The sequence below is a fragment of the Castor canadensis genome, chromosome 15 (genome assembly GCF_047511655.1).
Source record: "Castor canadensis chromosome 15, mCasCan1.hap1v2, whole genome shotgun sequence".
NCBI classification, from domain to species: Eukaryota; Metazoa; Chordata; class Mammalia; order Rodentia; family Castoridae; genus Castor; species Castor canadensis.
Genome location: NC_133400.1, coordinates 18,687,722 through 18,711,083, shown reverse-complemented (window position 1 = coordinate 18,711,083; position 23,362 = coordinate 18,687,722). Strand labels below are relative to the sequence as shown.

The 23,362-nt window shown below is 48.1% G+C and overlaps 1 protein-coding gene across 8 annotated transcripts; it reads left to right on the top strand.

Annotated features, from left to right (window-relative positions):
• Nucleotides 1-57: 57 nt before the first annotated feature.
• Slc9a5 (solute carrier family 9 member A5) lies at nucleotides 58-21,120 on the top strand. Of its 8 annotated transcripts, none has more exons than XM_074055844.1 (17): nucleotides 58-582; nucleotides 1,446-1,512; nucleotides 4,638-4,940; nucleotides 6,401-6,564; nucleotides 6,739-6,817; nucleotides 7,097-7,274; nucleotides 7,838-8,058; nucleotides 8,277-8,479; nucleotides 8,709-8,798; nucleotides 8,894-8,964; nucleotides 9,652-9,781; nucleotides 10,335-10,423; nucleotides 10,557-10,683; nucleotides 14,923-15,093; nucleotides 15,429-15,495; nucleotides 16,156-16,290; nucleotides 19,707-21,120. In XM_074055844.1, the coding sequence occupies exons 1-17, from the start codon at nucleotides 463-465 to the stop codon at nucleotides 20,177-20,179; spliced, it is 2,688 nt and encodes an 895-aa protein (XP_073911945.1). In that variant the 5' UTR covers nucleotides 58-462; the 3' UTR covers nucleotides 20,180-21,120. The 8 variants fall into 8 exon arrangements, with proteins under 8 accessions (XP_073911945.1, XP_073911947.1, XP_073911950.1 ...); XM_074055847.1 differs by lacking the exon at nucleotides 58-582 and having other exon boundaries at nucleotides 1,427-1,512; nucleotides 4,638-4,657; nucleotides 4,809-4,940; XM_074055846.1 differs by lacking the exon at nucleotides 1,446-1,512 and having other exon boundaries at nucleotides 458-582.
• Nucleotides 21,121-23,362: the final 2,242 nt, after the last annotated feature.

Here is a 23,362-nt window from a genome sequence, read left to right as displayed (position 1 = left end):
GAGTGATCCCGTTAGTTCCCCGGCTAAGAGGGCGGGAAAACCCGAGCTCGCGCCCCGCCTTGGAGAGCGCAAGAAGAGGGAGATTTTTTGGGGGGTTTGGGATAAGTGAGTCTGAGCTTCTTTGGGGGATTTTAGGGCAAGAGGACGGAAGTTTGGATAGTCTACCTCAGCCGCGTCTCCCTCAGTTTAGGGACGAGATAAGCCTAATTCCTTCAGTTTGAGAGATCAGTGGAAGTTATTTCCTTTACCTCGGAGAAAGCAATGAGAGGAGTCTCTTTCAGTTTGGAACAAGAAGTGAAAATAGATTTCACTGTTTGAAGGAAGAGGTGGGATCAGTTCCCTCTAGTTGTGGGAAGAAGAGGGACGGATGCCCTTTCTCAAAAAAGATTGGGATGAGTCAGTTTGAGGAGGCAGGTAGCACATGTTTGGAGGAAGAAGTGGAAATCATGCCCCTTAGCTTGAATGAAAAGTGGAGACAATCCTCCTCTGTTTGGGGCCAGATGTGCCGAGTTCACCCAAGGCTGGGTGGATCGCTCCTGGTTTAAAGGGAATTCCATAGGTTCCTTTCAGTTTCAAGGAAAGGTGAGTAATGTCTCCTGTAGTTTGAGGGAAAAGGAGAGTGGTGCCCCTCGGTTTGGGAAAGAGGAGGAACAAACAGCCTGCTTCGCAGCCAGGAATGAGCTGGGCCTAGTCCCGGCCTTGGGGTCCTGGGGACGTGGTGGCAGCGATGTACATCACGGCTTTCTGGAAGCTCCCAGTGCGCGTGCGCAGCTGTGGTCGGGGTGGGGACCCGAAGGGGGTCTCAGGTTTGGGAGAGCAGCGCGGAAGACGGCTGCGCACTGCCCCCTGCTGTCTGCACGTGGCGGCGCTGGGGCCCGCAGCCTGGGCACCTGGAGCAGGCTGCTCGCCGCTGGGCAGCACTCGACGCGTCCCTCCCCGCCGGGCCCTGTCCTCAGAACTCCCGCGGCGCGCTGTCCCTGGGGGGCGGTTGCCGCTTACCTCTCTGAATCCCGGCGAAGGGAGGTTTGGGGAAGGTTTGGGAGGATGGACTCGAAGGAGTAGGTTTCGGAACTCGGGGAAGGGCTGCGCTAGGGAATTTCCGGAGCTGGGACTAGTCTAGAGGCGATGGAGGAGGGGATCGCGACTACCGGCGTCCGAGGCTGGGTCTCGGAGTCCGGACCTGGCTTGGGGGGATCGGAGCCCCGATTGGGGGGAGCGGGTCCCACGTGCCTGTGACGCGGGGGCGTCCGGTAGGCGGCGGCGGCGACGCGGGGCCGGCGGCCGTGCGGTGCCGGGAGGGCGGTGAGGCAGGCTGCAGGATGCTGCGCGCCGCACTGCCCCTGCTCGGGCTGCCCCTGGCGGGGGCGGGAGCAACCAAAGAGCCCACCCAGGAGTCGGGGTCTCGAGACGAGCCTCCTCCAGGCTTGGCGCTCTTCCGCTGGCAGTGGCACGAAGTGGAGGCACCCTACCTCGTGGCCCTCTGGATCCTGGTGGCCAGTCTGGCCAAAATCGGTGAGTGCGTGTGTGTGTGTGTGTGTGTGTGTGTGTGTGTGTGTGTGTGTGTGCGGCAGGCCAGCGGTGGCAGCGGACCCGCCCCTAACCCCGGGGTTTCCAGATCCTGGCCAGCTTCTTGCATGGTACTGAGACTTAGGCTTGGATTCCACAAATCCCGGCTCTTGCCCAATTCCTGCGCCTTCTTTTGTGGGTCTCTCTCTTCCCCTTCTCAGTGGGAGCTCTGACAATTTGCCTTCTTGAAGGGCTGCCCCCACTGTCTCCAGCTCCATCTTGGGCTCCTTTGCCCTCTTTTCTTTACCGTGAGTTCTTCTCAGTCAAACCACTCCTCCACCAATGCCCGGCTTCTCAGAAACCTGTCAGGGGTGAGGACGCATGAGGACATTGAAGGAATGGATGGTATTCTTATGGGAACCCAAGTATCCTGGTCCCTATGAACCAATCTTCCCTGGAGACCAAGTCCAAGTGTTCATTATCTTGAGATACTAAACTGCCACTTTTCCTCTAGCTCACCTTTGTCCCCATTTAAAAATGTCACCTTTTTGCACCTAGGCTTGGGTACATTCCTCCATTCAGGTTCACGTTCCTCTCTCTTTGGGGTATAGGAAACTTCCATTTATCGGAGCTTTCTGTGTGCTGTGTACCCTAGGTGCTTTCATACATCAGACCTCCTAAATCCTCACAACACTGAAGGATGTGCTTCAGATTCTTCCCTGCTTTTCCTTGCCTCTGCCCTTTCCTCCTCCTTTCTGAGCAGCCAGTGGTCCCTCCTCCCACCAGGGACCCTCCTCCTTTCTCTTTGTTGTGTAGGCTGTGCCGTGGGGGGACTAATTATAGCTGAGTGTTGCTACTTACTCCCCATCTATGCTGGCACAGACTGTACTCCAGTCTTACCAATACAGCCTTCATGTAGGAATCCCACTATCTAGAATTTGCTGCCTCCTCTTCCCCCTGGGACATTGCTGAGGGGTGGGGGCTTGGGCAGGAATAGAACTCTCCATTCTGTTTTGGCAGCCAGAGATTAATAATGGAAAGTGGAACTTGACTTCAGGGAGCCTGATTCTGCCAGAGAACTGGCTTTTGTGATGGGTCTTGAATTGCAGGGCTGGGGCTGGTGCATGCTGAGGAGATGAGGATGAAATAGGGTCCCTGAAGGAAAGGAAATGGGGCACCAACGGCAGGTTCCAGTGTAGGGAGTACTATGACTGACTGAGTTCACCATAGAGGCTGAGCAGCAGTGACAGCAAGGTGGAAGCAGCCTCAGGTTTGGAGGTAAGGATTGGGTTTACTGTGAAGTCTTTGAGTTGTGGGAGAGTTCCTATCTTATGTAGGGTTTATAGCAACAACTGTAGTTTGCCCTAGTGATTTTTCTAGCTTGGATGATACTTCTTATTGAGAAAGGGGAGAGCTTCCTTCTCCACAAGCCCTTCCCCCCGAATCTTCAGAAAGGAGGGGAAGTATAGGCAGAATGTTCAGGTACACCTCCCAGTTTCATTGCTAGGAAAGTTTTATCTCCTTTTATTCAACAAATATTTATGTAGAGTTCACTGTGTCCCAGGCACTGACTTAAGTCCTTGGGAGCTGTTTCGAAAGGCCCTAAGAATAAGATCTTACATAGGCTAATAAGGTCTCCTGTACCAGCACCATAGGAATTGTGTAAGGAGAGATATGTTTATTTATAGTTTGAGGGCCCAATGGTGAGTGAGCCATGTTTTAGAGGACAAGGGTAAAAGTAGCAATAGTGTTAGATACCTTCTTCTTACCTTCTCTTCTCTAGAGATGGATGTTACTATTTTTTCCCAGAGTCAAATTTCATTAACATTTGATGAAAACCTACTATGTGTCTGATACCTTAGTATCAGTAGTAGGTGCATTTACACACTTCATATCATCATATCTTTACCCTTTATGGTGGGAATTTTCCCCATATTACAGAGAAGAGACTGAAGTTGAGGTAAATTAAATAATTTGCCTGAAATCACAGTTAGAAAATAAAGCCAGAAGAAGACATGGAGATCTGACTGTTAAACCCAGAGCTTTTTAAACTAGTGAGTCCTTACTGAGCCTATATAATGAAATGTACCTTGGGTTGGGAGGCCTAGAATGCTCCTAAGAGGTGTAATATACATGTACATTATAGTTAGGGAGCTCTATCATATATAATATTAACACTCATCATTTATAACACCTAACATTTATTGTTTACTATAAAGCAGTGTGTTAGTGCCTTACATAGATTGTCTTATTTAATTCTCAGGATCCTGTGAGACCATTATTGTTTTTACTCCCACTTTGCTGATCAGAAAACGGAGGAGCAAAAAGATGATGTTATTTACCCCAAGATTACAGAACTAGTAAATGGAGAACCTAGTCTTTGAACCTACTGTAGAGGCTCTGAATTTTATAGCTATGTTATGCATGAAGAGACCAATTAGGCCCGATGCCGGTGGCTCACGCCTGTAATCCTAGCTACTCAGGAGTCAGAGATCAGGAGGATCACTGTTTGAAACCATCCTAGGCAAATAGTTAATGAGACTATCTCAAAAAAAACCCATCACAAAAATAGGGCTGGTAGAGTGACTCAATGTGTAGACCCTGAGTTCAAACCCCAGTACCACTAAAAAAAAAAAAGAGAGAGAGAGAGAGATCAGTTAGCATTTGCTGAGGTTCACATGATAACTGTGGATAAAAGAGGCTAGAAAAAGTTGAGGTCAGGCCCTGAGGATGAGCACAGGGAGGAAGGAGCATTTATAGAAAGGAAAAAGCAAGCAAAAGTCTTGCAGTAATGGAGGGTTTGTAGCCCTGGGTATTAGAGATTCTAGAAATTCTGTATTTCTTTTTTCCTCCCTTGGTCCCAGGGTCAGGATTCTGACTTTGGGTAACCTTATTTATTTATTTATTTATTTATTTTGGCCATACTGGTGTTTGTACTCAGGGCCTCACACTTGCTAGGCAGGCTCTCTACAACTTGAGTCACTCCGCCAACCTTGGGTAACCTTAAGATGGGGAAGTTGTAGGCCAGTGGGTGGGAGAGTGTTTCATAAGATCATACTAGCTGCTCTCTTTTTTTTTTTTCTTTTTTTATTATATCCATATGTGCTAGCTGCTCTCTTTTTGCATTTCAGTGTTTCACCTGTCTCGGAAGGTAACATCTCTGGTCCCTGAGAGCTGTTTGCTGATTTTGCTGGGCCTGGCGCTAGGGGGCATTGTCTTGGCTGTGGCCAAGAAAGCTGAGTACCAGCTGGAGCCAGGCACCTTCTTCCTCTTCCTGCTGCCTCCTATCGTTCTGGACTCAGGCTATTTCATGCCCAGTCGGCTGTTCTTTGACAACTTGGGTGCCATCCTCACTTACGCTGTGGTGGGCACACTCTGGAATGCCTTCACAACAGGGGCTGCCCTCTGGGGCCTGCAGCAGGCTGGACTTGTGGGTGAGTGACTCTAAGACCTGGCTAGCAGAGGGAGGTTTTGTCAGACCCATTCCTCCACTTCCTTCTCCTCCAGCTGTGACTGTTGGATGCTAGAAAGAGCCATTCTCTGGGAGTTGTCTTAGGTCCTTCCCACCTGTATTGTAAGGCAACACTCCAGATGGGTTTTAGCCCTCATTTAGGTCTCTACCAGTTGACTACTTCTGCAGCATGACAGCTGAGCAGGGGCTTGGCTTCCAGTAGGCTGCTGAGTCTGGGGAGCCTGCATTACCACTCTGTTGTCTCCTGTCCTCTGTTACCACACTGCCTCTTGCCAGCCCTGCTTTCCTGAGGCACAGCTCACCATTCCCCCATGTCCTGGGTTGGCTCATACCATGTCAGAGTGATTTCCAGCTTTTCTTATTATTTTTAATAAATATGCATTTTATATCCATAAAATGCTAGCCACTACAGTGGGCATTCTCTCCTTACATATCCCATTGACTCTTCATAGCAACTCTGTTGAGGTATAATTTATCCCATTTAATGAATGAGAAAGTTGAGCACCTGAAGTTCATTTGATAATCTGGTCCAAAGTTAGCATGAGAAATCCACAGTTAGCCTCTATTTTACTGAGGCTCTTTGTTCTTTAGGGCCTTCCCCTGATCCCTTCTTCTTCATTTCCAGATGCAAGAAATCCATTCAGTCCTAATGTTTATAAGGAGAGGTTTGCAATTCCCAGTTGGGGACTCCAACCTGGTTTTCTTAATAAGATAGTGAGATTTGGGGCAGGAAGGGAGGACAGCAGATCCTAATCATAGTAGTAATTCTAATAATAGGTAATATCTATTGAGTACTTACTACATATCAGGCACTGGCTAAATAAAAAACTTTTTGAGGTAGATATTATTATTCCCAATTTGCCCATGGGAAACTGAGGCTCATGGAGGTTATTTGAAATATTCAAGTCCCACCTGTGGTGCTTTTCATACTGTGTTCAGCTTTCTCCATTCTGCTGAGAACTGTGTATGTCACATCCCTATGGCTGAGAGCCACAGATCTCTCCTGTTATCCTCCTTAATAAAGCCAATTCCCACCTGCTGGTAGCTACTTTTACTGTTGCTGCAGTTTTTATTATCAGTGCACCTTTGCTTTTCAGGTTACATAGAGCTTTCTGAGCCATCTCCCAGGTTGGTTTTTGCAGCCATCTTGTGAGGTAGGCAGATAAGGAGGCATGGCTAAGAGAAGTCATGTGACTGTGACAGCCCACATGACACGGCTGATGAATGCAAAACCAGGCCTTAGGCATAGGCAGCTCAGCTCAAGTCTCTGACCTACAGACCAGTGCTCTCCTCATCTTTCCATGTCTTCTTTGGGCCTCCTTGTTTTATCATGGAGGAGGAGAGCTCTGGGCTTGTCCCAGTGAATACTGCAGGAGACAGGGTCACCAATTCCTGGCCTGTCTCCTGTCTCTCCCTTGATAGCCCCTAAGGTGCAGGCTGGCCTGCTGGACTTCCTGCTGTTCGGGAGCCTTATCTCAGCAGTGGACCCTGTAGCTGTGCTGGCTGTCTTTGAGGAAGTGCACGTCAATGAGACTCTGTTTATCATCGTCTTTGGCGAGTCCCTGCTCAATGATGCAGTCACTGTGGTAAGAATGCTCCAGTAGACTACCATCCCCTGACCCCAAGCTGCCATGCTCTGGCCAGTTGGGCATCTGAGTAGACTCTCCTATCCCCCTAGAGAAGAAATAGGGTCTCTCAGCTTTGTCCATTGACTTTAGTCATTGTCTCTCCCCACTCCTGACTTTCCTCTTCTCACTCAGGTGCTGTACAAGGTCTGCAACTCCTTTGTAGAGATGGGCTCTGCCAACGTGCAGGCCATTGACTACCTGAAGGGAGTCGGTCAGTATTTCCCCCTCTCTCAGCCAGCATTGAAGGTCTGCCTTCCTTGGGGTTGCTGAGTCCCATACACCTGGCATCAGGACAGAGGAGGCTTTTCAGGTTGCCTCCTTTTTTTACTCTCCTCTATGGAGAAATGGGGTTTGGGAGGGGCTTGTCTAGGGATCCTGAGCCCTGGGGAGTGCAGTGGACATCCTTCTCCACTTCTTGACAGGCAGCAGTCTTGTCAGCCTTGGGAGGGTCCAGGCAAGGGGTCATGCTGACAACCCACTCCTCCCCCAGCCTCCCTGTTTTTGGTCAGTCTGGGCGGGGCAGCCGTGGGCTTAGTCTTTGCCTTCCTCCTGGCCCTGACCACACGCTTCACCAAGCGGGTTCGCATCATCGAGCCACTGCTGGTCTTCCTCCTCGCCTATGCAGCCTACCTCACTGCTGAAATGGCCTCACTCTCCGCCATTCTTGCGTGAGTCCTGGGGCCTTACAGATAGGTAGTTGGGAGGGGGCACTGGAGATAGTAGCCCCTCATATGGCCAGGAGCAGGACCCTAAGGAGTCCATAGGCTTCCCTGGGCCCTTGTGGTGGTGGGTACCTCAAACTCCCTTGGGGAGACAGTAAACCTCAGGTAATCTGAGAGAGCTGTCTGGGCATCTGGAACTGTGCTGGGCACCTGAGGACTCAGTCTTCCTCTGCTCAAAGTACAAGCTGAATTGAAAATGGACTTTAAAGCCTGGGCCTGTTGACTGTGGTGGTCACAGCACTCCAAAAGTTGCCTCAGAGAGTCTGCTAGTCAGAACATATCCCTCCCCCCCAACTCCCAGGAGGCACTGCGTGGGAGGCCTGGAGTTGAGGACTCCTTCCAGGACCACCAACCACTACCTAGCAGTCTTCCCCTAATGAGAATCTGACACCTTGTGATGGGCAAATCTCCACACACACACACATACTCCACCACAGCAAGCTCAAACCCTAGAAGCTGAACCTCCTGGGATCTCTCTTCACTTGTCCTACTGTCTATTTCTCTTCAAGGGTGACCATGTGTGGCCTGGGCTGTAAGAAGTATGTGGAGGCTAACATCTCCCATAAGTCACGCACAGCTGTCAAATACACAATGAAGACTCTAGCCAGCTGTGCTGAGACTGTCATCTTCATGCTGCTTGGCATCTCGGCCGTGGATTCTTCTAAGTGGGCCTGGGACTCTGGGCTGGTGATGGGCACCCTCTTCTTCATCCTGTTCTTCCGAGCCCTGGGTATTGCTGGCACCCTCTGCTTCCCCACTGTTCCCTGTGCTTCCCAGCCCACAGCTCATCTCCCTGTCTGAGTCATCATCCTTGTCAATTTCTAAGCCTCCCCTGTTGCTTACCTCTCCCAGCCCCTGCCAGACCTTAGCCCAGATACTTGGTGCCATCTACTCCCAGTGTCATCCACTCTCAATGCCTTGCTCCCACTGGCCTCCCTCCTGCTGTAGGCGTAGTCCTGCAGACGTGGGTGCTGAATCAGTTCCGGCTAGTCCCTCTGGACAAGATTGACCAGGTGGTGATGTCCTATGGGGGCCTGCGGGGGGCTGTGGCCTTTGCTCTCGTCATCCTACTGGACAGGACCAAGGTCCCTGCTAAGGACTACTTTGTGGCCACCACTATTGTGGTGGTCTTCTTCACAGTCATCGTTCAGGTGGGAATGTCCACAAGGATGGGTGGGGAAAAGGACTGGCAGATCCCAGGGAGAGCCTTATAGTCTATGGCACAGGGGTTCCTCTTCCCATTGGGTGAAGCAGGGACTGAATCCCAGACCTTGAGTACAGTGGGGTGGGGTAGGGGGACAATGCTGAGACCTAATTAGGGGGGGGGGAAAGGCAGCAGGAATCTGAATAGGGCAGGGCTCACCTCCTGCCTGTCCATAGGGCTTGACCATCAAGCCACTGGTCAAGTGGCTGAAGGTGAAGAGGAGTGAGCATCACAAACCCACCCTGAACCAGGAGCTACATGAGCACGTGGGTATCAGAGCCCCATCCCTCCACCTGTCCTTTTCTCCCTTCTCCTTCGTGGCAGAGTCCTGATCCAGTCCCCCTACCCGCCCCCCTTCTAGACTTTTGACCACATTCTGGCTGCAGTGGAGGACGTTGTGGGGCACCATGGCTACCACTACTGGAGGGACAGGTGAGGGAGCTGCCCCGAGGCTCCTTCAGCAGCAGTAGCCCCACCAGTCAGGGCAGCATGGGGAATATGCCACCTTTCTGAGAAGGGATGCAGTCAGGTTCAGGCTGGGTGACCTCTGCCTGAAGCCCTTCAGTGGCATCTCAGTACTCTCAGGATAAGACAAGACTCCCCAGTGTGGCCTGCCTGGCCCTGCATGGTCTGGCACCTGCCAGACTCCAGCCCCATCATGCTGTGTTTTGTCTTCAATGGTCTTCCTCATGGACCCTATCTTAGAGCCTCAGGACCTACCAGGCTCTCCAAGCCTGGGACCATCACACATGTTCTAGCTACTAGAACACCCCCTTGCATCCCTCTCACTTTACTTATATTCATCATTCAGATCTCACCATATGCATTGATTCCTTAGTAAGGGCTTCCCTACCTCCTTGACTAAGACAAATCCCTATCATATTCTATAATTATCCTTGGTAGTTCTTGTCATGGTTGCAATTTTTACAGTTATTTGCAATAACTAATTAATGTCAGGCTTTCCTCTAAAACTAAATTCTGTAAGATCGAATTAGCCTTGAAATTTTTGGCTAAGAAAAGACAGGCCAGTGCTGGCAGTGTCCCTGCCCCATCTGAGGAAGGGCCAGCCAGCCACACCTTAAGGATGGTACTCAGGTCTGGCCCTGACATCCTCTGTAGGTGGGAGCAATTTGACAAGAAGTACCTGAGTCAGTTGCTGATGCGGAGGTCAGCCTACCGCATCCGGGACCAGATCTGGGATGTGTACTACAGACTCAACATCCGGGATGCCATCAGCTTCGTGGATCAGGTGAGCCAGCAGTTACCAGGTGGGCCTGCAGAACAGGGCAGAAAGGGGCCATAGGCAGGCAGGCTTGTTAGCAGGGAGTTAGAAACTCCCATTTGTCTTCACAGTCTTGTGAAGTGGCAGCTGCATGAACAAACCTGGCCAAGTCTAACAGTCAGAGTCTGGCAGGCAGTACAGAAAGGTGGGAAACAGCTGGACTCTGGAGTCAGCATTTATGGGTCAAACTGTTACTAATTACAGGCCTGTGACCTTAGGTAAGTAACTTACATTGTCTGAGCCTCATTTTTCTCAGTGGAGGAAGCAGGAATAAGTAAGAGCACCTATGTCAGATTTTGTGAATTTAGTATGTAAAGTGTTTCTCACAGTACCTGGACATCAAAAGAGCAAAATAAGGGGCGGGAGGTGTAGCTCAGTAGTAGAGCGCTTATCTAGGATACACGAGGCCCTGGGTTTAGCACTATAAAAAAACCAAAAGAAAAGTATGAACTATTGTTATTCTCTTTATTACCCTCTGTCTGGGCCACCCTCTAATTGATGTCTGACCTTGGTCCTGCAGGGAGGCCACATCTTGTCCTCCACAGGCCTCACTCTGCCTTCTATGCCCAGCCGAAATTCTGTGGCAGAGACCTCTGTCACCAACCTGCTGTGAGTTCCTAAGGTCCCTTCCCCTTCCCCAGTCCCTTCCTGAATCCCTCTGGAGAAAATGTGTCATCTCCTTTGCTTCTGTCCCTCCCCTGTCTGCATATGATCCCAGCATATATGTCCCTGCCTCCTGCAGGAGGGAGAGTGGCAGTGGAGCGTGTCTGGACCTGCAAGTGATTGACACTGTTCGCAGTGGCCGGGATCGTGAGGATGCTGTGATGCATCACCTGCTCTGTGGAGGCCTCTACAAGCCACGCCGCAGGGTGAGAGCAGACAGGGTGTGTGAGGCGGAGAGGGTGGGGCAGGGTGGGGGGAGAGGAGTCGGGAAGGCTGTGATCAGAGGCTCGAGAGGCAGCTTGGTGCCAGCTGTGGTGAGCTGTAGATGCCCAGTTGAAGGGTTTCGTCTTGTTAGCAGTAAGAAACCTTTTTGTTGTTGTTGCTGCTGCTGTCTTGGAGAATGGATTGGCCTTCTCTAGTGACTGTGCAGACCAAATTAGAGAGCGTGAGTTGAGAGCTGGAGAGCCTGTCTGGAAGCAGGAGGGAAGCACTTCAGATCAGAGCTGGGAGAGGGAGAGAAGCACATAGGACCTGGGGATTGGCCCAGGGGAGAGGAAGAGATAGTGGCTAGGGATCCCTGAGGGTCCTTGGAGAGTGAAGGTCACAGAAGCAGGGGTGCTGAGGGACCAGCTTTGCATGGGGTAACAGACATCTGTTTTAGGTAATGTGAGTTTGTCCAGTGCAGATCATGAAGGTTTGGGGCTAGACAGGCCCAGTCCATCTAGGAGGGAATCTGTTGCAACCCCACAAGGGGGCAGTAGGCTATTATCTTGAATCTTTTGAAATGAGAATTTGGCCTTTACCATTCCTGGTGGTTGTCAATAGGCAAGGCTCTTAGAATGTTAAGATAGAATTGGCTTCTTTTAACTTGCACATACTTCTTCTGATTCGATTCTTTGCAGCTCTGCAAAGTAAGCTTCAAAGGTTTCGAGACAGGTCCTCACCACAGGCCTTCCTGCTTCCAGGCTAGCATCTCCTGCCCATGGTGTGTCTTTTTTTGCCCCTAGAAAGAGGGCCTGGGAATGGAAGGTACTACTATAGCTGTGATTAGCTAGGACAAGGTAGAAGGGCTCTCTCCTCTTTCAACTTCTAGAACTTGCTATTGTTTTTCCTGCAGCCCAGGGTCCCTCTGTGACTCATTACTTAGAGCCCCATATTGTCCTTACAGTCTGCTCTTACTCCCTCTCCCTCCTCAGGTAAAGGCTGTCAAACCCTGTTTCATCCAAACTGTGTTTGTTTTTCTTTTATTTTTCTCCTTTTGCAAAATCTCAGTAGAGAATGAAGTCATTTATGTCATCCAGCTTCAATAATTATCAACGCATGATTAATTTTGTCATATTCTGAAGCCTGATCAAAAGAACTCCACATTATCTTTTTAAAATCTTTTGTTTTACTTTGTGGTTCTGGGGTTTGCCAGCCTTTTTTTGTGTTGGATATTTTTTCTTTCTTTTTTTTTTTTTTTGGTGGCTCTGGGGTTTGAACTCAGAGCCTCAGCTTGATACACTGGCGCTCTTATCACTTGAGCCGCTCTGACAGCCCTGTGATTTTGTGATGTTTTTTTTTGAGATAGGGTCTCATGAACTATTTGCCTGGGGCTGGCTTCAAACCCCTTGTTTTGTGATGAGATTTTTCCAGATAGGGGCTCATGAACTATTTACCCAGGGCTGGCTCCAAACATCAATCCTCCTGATCTCTGCCTCCTGAGTAGCTAGGATTACAGGTATGAGCCACCAGCACCTGACTGTGTTGGATATTTTTGAGATAGGGTCTTGCGAACTATTTGCCTGGACTGTCTTCTAACTTCGATCCTCCTGATCTCTGCCTCCTAAGCAGCTAGGATTACAGGCATGAACCACCAGCACCTGGCTCCACATTATCTTAAAGTAAACTCCAGACATCTTATCACATTATCTCTAAACATTTCAGAAAGTATCTCTAGGTGGCAGGAACTCTTTTAAAAATAAAATCATAATTCTTTTATTATGAAAATAACTAATTCCTTTTTGTATTAAATATCCAGTAGTGTTCAATAAATATGTTTTTCCAACTAGTTTGTTCAAATCAATATCCAGATAAAGTCCACAATTTGTATTTGGGAAACATATCTCTTCATTGAAAAAAAATAACTATAATAGTTCCTTCTCCTTTTTCCCTCTTGCTATTTATTGAAAAAACTGAACACTTTATTTTGGAGAATTTCCCATTTTCTAGATTTTGCTAATTGTATTCTAGTGGTATTAACATGTTCTCCCATCTTTTGTATTTCCTGATCATTAAATTTAGAGGCCTGATCAGATCCAGGGACATTCATTTGTTATGCTGTATACTTACTTTGTTACATCAAGGAGTACATGTGAGTTTGTGTGTGTGTGTGTGTGTGTGTGTGTGTGTGTGTGTGTGTATAAGATTGGTTGAACAGTTCAGTTCAATCAGTTCTTGTAGTCAATTACAAAAAAAAACTGGAGTAAATTTGTGCTTATCCTGTTAAATATCATCTTATTTAATTTAGCCCAGTATTCCATCATTTGGATCCCATGTCTGCCACCTCAGATTCATATCATCTGAAAATTTGCTAAGCCTGTTAACTTTGTATTCATCCAAATCATAGAAATGTTGAACATGACAGTGCTCTGTTGCATACTGCTAAAGACTTTCCTCCAGACTGACATGGATCAAGCATTTTTTGGGTATGGTTACTGAACTAGTTCTGAAACTATTTAGTTGTACCATGACACAATCTATAATTTCTCATGCTCTTCCCAAAAATATCATTAGAGTTAGAAAGATAAGATTGTAGCTTACCAGAGAAAGAGAGAAGCTGGAGAAAAAACTTAGAAGCAGTCTGTGTTAGAGGTTTCCTCATCTGATTTCAACAGAATCCCCTAAGAAGCTTGCTAGACTATTCTTGGCTTCACCTTCTAGAGATTCCTGATTCTGTAGTATGGAGTGGGACTAAGAATCTGTAATCTTGTTTATTATTATTATTATGTTTGTATTTTTTGGTGGTACAGGGTTTGAACTCAGAATTTTGTGCTTGCAAAGCAGGCACTGTACCGCTTGAGCCACACCTTCAGTCCTTTTTGCTCTGGTTATTTTGGAGATGGGGATCTGGTAAGCTATTTGCCCAGGCTGACCTTGAATCATGATCCTCCAGGTCTCAGCCTACCAAGTAGCTAGGATTATAGGAGTGAGCCACCAACTGTGATCTTAACAAATCCCCCAGGTGGTTCAGATGCAGCTGGTCTGATGATTGCTGTTTGGGGACCACAGATCATGTCACTGGGATAGTTAAAACTGAGAGAATGGGTCTCTGGGGAGAGTGTTCAGAGGCAAGAGTGGAGGACCAAGTATATTATACTGAAGAATGCATGTGGAAGAAAGGGACAGGGAACCAGCAAAGAAGACAGAAGGAACCCTTGGAGAAGGCAGAAGCAAATTGGTGTCTCCAGACTGGGGTGGAAGGAGGGCTGGATGCCACACAGAGGCCAGGCTAGTGCCTAAGCAGAGGCCACAGGACTGGTGACTAGGGAGAAGGCAGCCCTGTGGACATTGGGACCTTGAGTTGCATTTTTGCTATTTAAGGAAGTACTGGGTAGGAGAGAAAATGTTGGAATCAATTATAGAAGTTAGGACACAAAAGGAAGGCAGTGGTATCAAAGGAAAGGATTTCTTCAAGGGGGTAAGGGCAGGAACTTGCCTGAAAGCAGAGGGACAGTGGCCAGAGAGAGTGAAGATGCAGGAGAGTGGAGAAATAAAAGCAAGCCAGGAGCTGAGAGGCAGGAAGAAGTGAGTTGAGCAAAGCAAAGACCAGGGTTGGGCCTCTTCACCCCAGAAGAGAGGAGCACCTCCAGATACATAGGAAGAAGAGGAGGGCAAATGGGAGACTTGAAGAAAATTCTTGGAACTAGTTCAGGGAAGCCGAAAGTATGAGGGATAAGAAAGGGACCAGACTGGGGGTATGAGGTGAAGCAAGGCAGTATGACCTGGAACACTTTGGGGAATCCTTTTATAAGTGTTAAAAAAAAAAAAAGCAGATGAAAGGAGTGGCTCTGAATTAGGTAGGTATTTGCTGGGACCATGAGGAGTCCAGCTGTCAGGAGAGTTAGTTATGAAAAACCAAAGTACAGCCCTGGTGTCATGGTGGTGGTTGTAGAGATGACCAGCTGGAGAGGATCCTGTGTATGTAGAAGGGGACAGGTGGGTGGAATGTGTGGACCATACTTAAACAAATGGAGGTATAAAGAAGAATATGGCCCCTTGGTCTTATAGTTGCACCAGGGGACAAAACAAAGAACCCTGTCGTTATATATATTTGTCTTGTTTTTTAATCCATGGCTAGCTCTGGAAAAGCTAGGCTGGAAGGCCATAGCTAGGGCTGTGGCCTGGGGTTCCTGTGGGAGGCCAAGGCATCCAGCCTCATGGCAGGGTGGGACTATCATTACCAGTACAAAGCCAGCTGTAGCCGCCACTTCATCTCTGAGGATGCCCAGGAGCGCCAGGACAAGGAGGTCTTCCAGCAGAACATGAAGCGACGGCTTGAGTCCTTTAAGTCCACTAAGCACAACATTTGCTTCACCAAGAGCAAGCCACGACTCCACAAGACCAGTCGCAAAAAGGCATGTCCTTTCTCTGGAACTTTTATTTGTGCCTGGAGGTTGACAACTCACTATTTTGAGCCCTTCAAGTGTTGGAATCCAGCGTAGGGGGACCCCCTGTTTAATCAGCCCAAGCTGATGCATCCACAGCCACTGTTGGGGCTTAGGTTACTCAAACTCCACAGTTACTGGCTGGTTAGCCAAGAGATGGTGGGATGATAGAAACCCTTGGGAGTGACACAAATTCCCTCCCCTGCTGGGCTGGGAAGACCTGTCTTCCTGTTGATCCTACTAGATAACAGGGTTAGTGTATGGAACTAAGGCCAGAGGCTCAGGCTTGCTTTCTTGGTCCTCAGAAAGATGGTGTGGCTAATGCTGAGGCTACAAATGGAAAACCTCGAGACCTGGGCTTTCAGGATACAGGCAAGCTGGGAGCAGAGTGGTGGGCTTGAGGATGGGAGGGAGAAGGGGAAGGGCAGGGTTCATCAACCATTATCCTGGAGGACGTCTGGGTGCATTTAGCATCATGAGCGGGGGGCTTCTCCTCTGATGGACTAGACAGGCATGCTCGATTTCAATGTTGGAAATGTTCGAAGCAGTTACACAATATGTTAGAGGAGGAGCCTGACTGCTAACTATGGCCTATGGGCACTGAGTACTTGGAAAAGGTCATGGAGAAGGGGAGGTTGGCCTAGACCTTGAAAAATGGATAGACACTGAGGCTTAGTGTCCCACCTGTTCCCTATGAGCTGAGTGGTAATGAGCTTTTTGAGCCCTCCACGTGCTCATGTTGTCACTCAGTAATGGATCCTGGGGCTGACAAGAACATAGGTGAGCTGGAAGGTGCTCCCCTCATAGCCTCCTCTGAGGCTGCTTCTCATTGCCTCCTCCAGCTCTGCAATCTTCTTTCCCTTCTTAAGCCTCCTATTCTCTAGGCCAGTGCCCCCAAGAGCCAGAGGAGAAAGCAGGCACCTCTGCCAACATGGGCTCTGCCTGGGGATGCAGGAGCTGGCTTGGGGTTATGCAGTACCAAGAAGCAGCTGCTGGGCTGGCTGCCCCAACTCAGCTCTTGTCCCTGTTCAGCTGCTGTGATATTAACCGTGGAGTCTGAGGAGGAGGAGGAGAGTGACAGTTCAGAAACAGAGAAAGAGGACGACGAGGGGATCATCTTTGTGGCTCGGGCCACCAGTGAGGTTCTCCAAGAGGGCAAGGTCTCAGGTAATGATTTCCTCACTGCCTCCCTCCCCTCTGGAGCAAGCTGGTTTCCTCCCTCTGCTTTCATGGCCTCAACTCCAGGCAACTCCCTTTACCTATTCATTAGTTTATTCACCAACCAGCATTTACTGAGCATCTCCTTTCTGTTAAAAACCCGACACACATGATCGGGTTCAACCCTCACAACAACCAGCATGGGGAAACTGAGCTTATAAAGGACTAAAGGACTTGTGTCTTAATCCAGCATCACCTGGCCTGGCCAAACCAGAGTTTAAATCTGACCGGTCTGAGTCCAAAGGCCACAGCCTTTTGCTTCCATCCTGCCTCCCTTTATGTCCTAGGAATCCAAGGTGATAAGCATACCAACAGCAGGCTCTGCTGTGACCCATGCTCAGCACAGCTGCTCTCAGGTAGAGACCCCGTGAAAGTGGCACCTGACCTGGAGGCGGGGAGGCTGAGATCAGCAAAATGTAATTGTTAAGGATAAAAAACAACATATACATGTTTCCACATGTGGAGACTTAATTCACTCGTAACGCTAGGTATCACTCACTAGTGGTTGGCTCAAGCACCCTGAGGTACTTCTTAGAAAGGTTTTATTACAGAAAATTTCAAAATAACTTATTTCACTGACAGAACAGTGAAATAAACTCCCATCTATTTTTTACCCAGCTTCAATAATTACCTACTCATAGTCAATCTTATTTTACCTACACCCTCACCTATGACCCTGCTTCTCTGGGCTCTTATGAAGAAAACCTCAAATATTGTATCACTTTATCAATAAATACTCCAACATAAAGGATAAGGATTCTTTTAAAAAGATATAACCACAATATCATTACTATATATAAAATCTTTGTCATCAAATAGCTAGTCAGTGTTCAGATTTCCCTGGTTTTCTTCATATATATATATTTTTTACAATAGTTTTGTGCAAATAAAAATCTGGATAAAATTGGGTGCTCACATTTATAATCCTAGCTACTCAGGAGGCAGAGGTCAGAAGGATCTCAGTTTGAAGCCAGCCCCAGCGAAATAGTTTAAGAGACCCTGTTTAAAAAAAAAAAAACCCATTAAGAAAAGCTGGTGGAGTGGCTCAAAGAGTAGGTTTTAAGTTCAAACCCCAGTACCACAAAAAAAAAAGTTCAGATAAGATCCATTACATTTGGTTGATAAGACCCTTTTAATTCATCACAGTGGTTCTCAAGGGTTGGTGGTAGAGAGTTTTTCCACTCAGGAGACACTTGGCAATGTCTGGACACATTTCTGTTGTCACAGCTGGGGAGGATGCACTTGGTATTGAGTGGGTGGAGGCCAGGGATGTTGGTAAACATTCTATAATGTGCAAGACAGTCCTCACAACAAAGAAGTAGCTGTCTTAAAATGCCAGTACTGCTGGTAGAATGGCTTAAGTGGTAGAGCACCTGCCTAGCAAGCATGAGGCCCTGAGTTCAAATCCCAGTACTGTTTAAAAAAAAAAAGTCAGTACTGTCAAGTTTGGAAGATTCTGATCTAACCTCCCTACTTTTCCCCCCTTGTAATATATTTATTGAAGAAACCAGGTTACCAAGAAAAAAAAAAAAAAAAAGAAACCAGGTTATTTGTCCTACAGCCTTTCCTGGTCTGATTGTATCCCCCAAAGTGTCATTTAATATATTTTTCTGTCCCTCACATTTCCTTCAAATCTAGATCAGATTTTAGGGTTTGCTTGTTGTTGTTGTTTGGTTTTTTTTGTAAGAATACCTCATAGGTAGGCTGGTGGAGTGGCTCAAGTGGTAGAGCACCTGCCTAGCAAGCATAAGGCCCTGAGATCAACCCCCAACTACCACAAAAAAAAAAAAATTACCTCATAGGTGGTTATAGTATACTTCCTATTGGCCATATCAGGAAACACATGGTTATCTCTTTTATTATGAGGCTAACATTGATCACTGGGCTTAGATGTTCACCTGATCTATCCATGATCAAGTTCCACATTAGCTTTTCAATGAGTGGTCTTACCAGCCACTGATAATCATGCCACATTCAACACACAATGGCAATATTCTATATCTTTTTTTTTTTAATTTTTTTTTGATGGTACTGGAGTTTGAATTCAGGGCCTCACGCTTACTAGGCAGGCGCTGTACCACTTGAGCCACTCTGCCAGCTCTCTACATCTATTTTTCATCTGCATTTATTAGCAGGAATTTGGGGCTGGGGATGTGGCTCAAGTAGTAGAGTGCCTGCCTAGCAAGCATGAGGCCCTGAGTTCAAACTCCAGTACGACCAAAAAAAAAAAAAAAAAAAAGTATTAGCAGGAATTCTTCTATTAAAAACCTCTCCTCATCAATTTGGTTACTTTGAGATACAGTTCATATAGGAAAGAATGGATAAGTATTTGATCCTTTCCTTTTATTTATAATCCTCAGATCAAGGAGTTAGTTCCTTAGCATCCTCTAAAGGTGAGCGCTGATGGGTTTTGTTATTATTAAATTTTAATATTCCAGGTCTTTCAAGAGATGTCATTTCATTTTTAATCATAGCATCAATACATTTCATAATGTACTCAGTCAAGAAGTTTATTGGGGGCTGAGGGTGTAGCTCAGTGGTAGTGTGCTAGCGTGTTTGAGGCCCTGAGTTTATTGGAATTTTCAGCACTTTATCAATGAACAGATACACACTGAGCACCTTTTATCTGCAAGGCATTGTGCTTGACTTTAGAGAGCTCAGGTTTCCTTTTTCAGAATCTCAGACTTCCTGTAATCCAGCTGCCTGCAGTTCTGGGATTCTCAGCTCCCAGTCCTTATCCTGACATCCAATTTGCAGTACAGCTTCAGCCTGCTGTTAGGTTTGCATGAGTTCACAATCTTGGACTATGTCCCTCCAAAGGGTATTGTAGGCACTCAGGCAGGGTGTCTAGCAGTCAAGCCTTTGGCCTGGAGCCTCAAGGTCTTCCTCTCCCTCCCTGCCACTGCCTCACCCTTGCTGGCAGGCCAGTGTAGAGCTTAGTAGGATGCAGTTTGTGAAACAGACATGTTTCTGCTGCATGTCTGAGGGGAGTGATCAGAGACAAGACTTCTTTCCTTACTTTTTCATGCTGTAGTGACTTCCATTTGTTCAGCAGGTTTCTTTCTTTTTTTTTCCTTTGTGGTATTGGGGTTTGAACTCAGGGCTTTGTACTTGCTAAGCTAGTTCTACTGCTTGAGCCACACATCCAGCCCTCCATAGGTATCTCTTCAACAACAATGCTAGGTGGTGGGACACAACAGAGAGTAAAACCAGCCATGGTGCTTCCTCTCAGCAAGACAGTCATCAGATAAATGCACAAATGGATGTAACATGGTGGCTGTGGAATGCTCTTACTTACAAGAGTGTGCTTGTACTTGAAAACAATTCCACTGCATTGGTAATAAGTTCATGTGTACTCTCCCCAGGAGGCCTTGAAGTGTGCCCAAGCCCACGCATCATCCCCCCCTCCCCAACCTGTGCAGAGAAGGAGCTACCCTGGAAAAGTGCGCAGGGGGACCTGGCAGTGTACGTGTCTTCGGAAACCACCAAGATCGTGCCTGTGGACATGCAGACAGGCTGGAACCAGAGCATTTCATCTCTGGAGAGCCTGGCATCCCCTCCCTGTACCCAGCCCCCGACTCTGAACCGCTTGCCTCCCCATTCACTTTGCACTGAAGAACCCCAGGCCCCTCTTGACCTGTCTTCTGACCCTCGCTCTAGTTTCGCCTTCCCCCCGAGCCTGGCCAAAGCTGGCCGTTCTCGAAGTGAAAGCAGCGCTGACATCCCCCAACAGCAGGAGCTGCAGCCCCTCATGGACCACAAGGACCGCACCCATCTTAGCCCTGGCACCGCCAACTCCCACTGGTGCATTCAGTTCAACAGAGGAGGCCGGCTGTAGCCCAGGGCCTTGGGGAAGAGCAGGAGGTAGAGCTGTAAGAAGTATTCTCTGGAATAGGCAGAAGAGCCCACTCAGCCTGACACAGAGCCAGAGGGGGCCAAGACTGAAGAAGGAACTGGGACTCCTTGGGGCTGATCAGGAGGGTCTCCTGGGCTGGTCCTCAGAGGGACCCTTCTCACTCCCCTCCCTGCTCCTAGCCCCTTCCACCCTTTCATTTGAGTAATGGCTCAGGACCCAGTCTAGGCTTAGGCCCAGAGACTTGAGTAGCTGATGCCCCTTCACCAGGGGCTCTTCCTGGGGTCAGTGTAGGCAGCTGTTCCTGCCCCCACAGCAAGGGCATCATTCCTCAGTGGATGCGGGTCTTCCTTGCCCTCTGCGCTCTCCCTAGCACCAGATCAGGGATAGTGCTCTGCCAGAGAGGCTCAGTGAGGGGCTGGTCCTCCAAGAGATTGGGGTGGGATGTAGAGCAGGCTTCAGCCATGGAGGGGGGTACCCTGTTGGGCCAGTTACTCATGGTCCACTTTTTTTTAGGGCAGTGGGAGTCTGCTGTCACATCTTGTTTTAGCCCCTTCCCTTTGCTGCCAGGTACTGGGGTGATGGTACCTCCTTTTCCAGGACATGGGTCCTAGGCCAGGCTTCAGTTCTGGACTGCTTTGGGGGATCTGCTACTCTGGGTCTAAATCTGGAACTTTTGATCCTTGGTTCTGGATTTTCTGAGGAAGGGACACAGTGGCTCTGGGCTCCCAAGTTGCCACCTCAACATTTCCCCAAACAGGGAAGGAGCCAGGTATCCCAGAGCCACTGCTCCATTTCTGTGGGGGCTGGGATACCCAGCTGCAGTGTTGGGGGGTGGTGCTGAGTGGCAGGTGGCTTTCCTGGGGTTAGCCCTGCCTTGTTTTGCACCTTGAACCTAAGATGCATTAAACATCACTCAGATGGAAGAGTGTCCTCTGTCCATGTGTCTGAGGGTTCTAGACACAAGCAAGAGGGGATCTGTCTACCCCAGGGCTTCTGAGGTAGAGAATGGAGGAGAGGATCTTAGGCAATACTGTTAGTACCTCTGGTCCTCCCCATCCTCTCTCACATTTTTCCAACATTGTCCCTTTAGCAGGGGTCTTGAAGTGGCAGTCTGGGGGATCACTGTATGGGCTTGAGGTCACAGAACTGGGAATCTACAAAACAGGGAAGGCTGGCAGGAAAAAAGACCCCCAGGGGTCAAGATCTAAGCTCCCAAAAATGCAACCACCACACCTGGGGCCACAGAAGCATTTCTGGAGAGCCTGGAGGTAGATGTGAGAGAAATAAACAGAAGTACTCCTTTGCATATGGCAGATGGGAAGGCAATCTCAAAGGAGCTGGTCACCCTGAGTGTTTACAATACAAATTCAGATAATGTGGGGTCCAGAAATCTCCACAATGCTCCCCAAGTCCAATTCCCACTGTGTCTAAAGGATTTTTTTAAGAAAAATCATCTTTATTGACATAAAATGCACATACCATAAAAATTCATCCGTTTAAAATGTATAGTTCAGTGTTCTTATTCAGAATTGCACAACTTTCACCATAACCTAAGTGTAGAATGTTTTCATCCTCCCCCAAAGAAGCCCTATACCTGCCTCCTCCCCAACCCTAGGTAATCACTATCCCACTTTCCATTCTTTATGGATCAGAAGGTTCTTGGTACACTTTGAAGTTTACAGACTTAATCAATTAACATTTACTGTTTCTGTGCTATGCGTGGCTAAGACACGAAGAGAAGGAAGAGGGATTTAGCTTTAGCTTCAAGTTGTTTACAGCTGGTAGTAATAAAGCCTGGTTGTTAATTAATAGTTAACAATTTCAAGTCCGTGCCAACTATTACTCAGCAGCTATGTATGTCATCATGGGCATGTTACACAGACCTCTCTGAGCCTCATTTTTCTCATCTCTAAAATGGGATAGCAATCATATATCACAAAATTGCTGCTGTGATTAATGTTAAATGGGGAGGAATCTGTCCCAGGCCTGGCTCATGGAAAGGGTTCATAGTGTTTGCATTCATCCATCTTATACTGCAAGGCCAAGATGCATGGAAAGTGCTATGGGGTTCTTGAAAGATCTGGAAAGGCTTCTGGGAGAAATTGTGTGTGTGTGTATGTGTGGGTGTGTGTTAGTATACACATGGGGCTGTCAGGTGGAAGTTGTATGGAAGCCCAGATGGAGGGTGAATTAGTAGAAGGAAAAAAAAAAAAAGCCAAAGAATGAAGACCTTTTGGGAAGCTGTTCTAGCAGCCCAGAGGAGGTGAAGAGGCTGGTGCTGGGGACAGCAGGCAGCTGTTCCCAGACTTTAGTGTCAGAATAACTGGGGTGCTTGTCAAACATGCAGATTCTTGGGCATATCCCAAAGGTTCTGATTCAGCAGAGGCCCAGAAAGCAGATGAACACAGCTAGAGGGATTGGGAAGGCAGGTAGGCTTATGCTTGGCAGAAGAGCGAGCAAGTTAAGGTCTTGTTCATAAGTGACCACTTGACTGGGCAAGATGGCAGGGGATGGTCTGCCTAGCTAGGATGGCTGGGGAGGAAAGAGCAGGTGCTATATCTAGTCCTTGAAGGAGGAAGGATTTTAATCAAGGGAGATAGGCAAGGCAAGAGCCTTCAGGCAAAGGACAGTATGAGACGAGACTTATAATCATCTACATTTTTCTGGTTAGTTTGGGAGCTGGACAGAAAGACTGTGATGCCTCTGGATAGCCTTAAATATCATAACAAGGAATCTGAAGTTTATTTAGGCCAAAGGTGAGAGAGGTCGGGAAGGTCTGGGATATTTTTTGCCCTTAATGTTTGGAGTGTGCAAGGTTTGGGGTGGACTGAGGAAAATGACTATGGGTTTCTTATCACTAAGCCCCCTGAGGTCCAGAGCTCGCATTTTATTTTTGACTGATTCATGGTGGCGAGGAATGGGAGGCTGAGTGGAGGAGGGGATGAAGGCCCATCTGCATTTTATGATCTCAGTGGAAAAGGCTGCTTTGAATAGATTTGGCTGCCAGCAGAGCCACAGAGATGGGCTCCAATGAGTCACTGTTTAGTCCTGCAAACTCAGCCCACAGAGCCTACTGTGGTCAGCCACCTCAGGCTGGCTCCAGGCCTAGCCCCCCAATGTTTCCCACTAGGCCCCAGTCCATCCCTGTTTCTCTCTGTGCCTCTG

Excerpts from the sequence above, each read along its gene's own strand:
- Slc9a5 (XM_020177942.2), top strand. The coding sequence starts at position 1,320 with ATGCTGCGCGCCGCACTGCCCCTGCTCGGGCTGCCCCTGGCGGGGGCG. Across the intron at positions 8,480-8,708 it reads TCTTCACAGTCATCGTTCAG|GGCTTGACCATCAAGCCACT; the intron begins GTGGGAATGTCC and ends GCCTGTCCATAG. Across the intron at positions 9,782-10,334 it reads CCATCAGCTTCGTGGATCAG|GGAGGCCACATCTTGTCCTC; the intron begins GTGAGCCAGCAG and ends TTGGTCCTGCAG.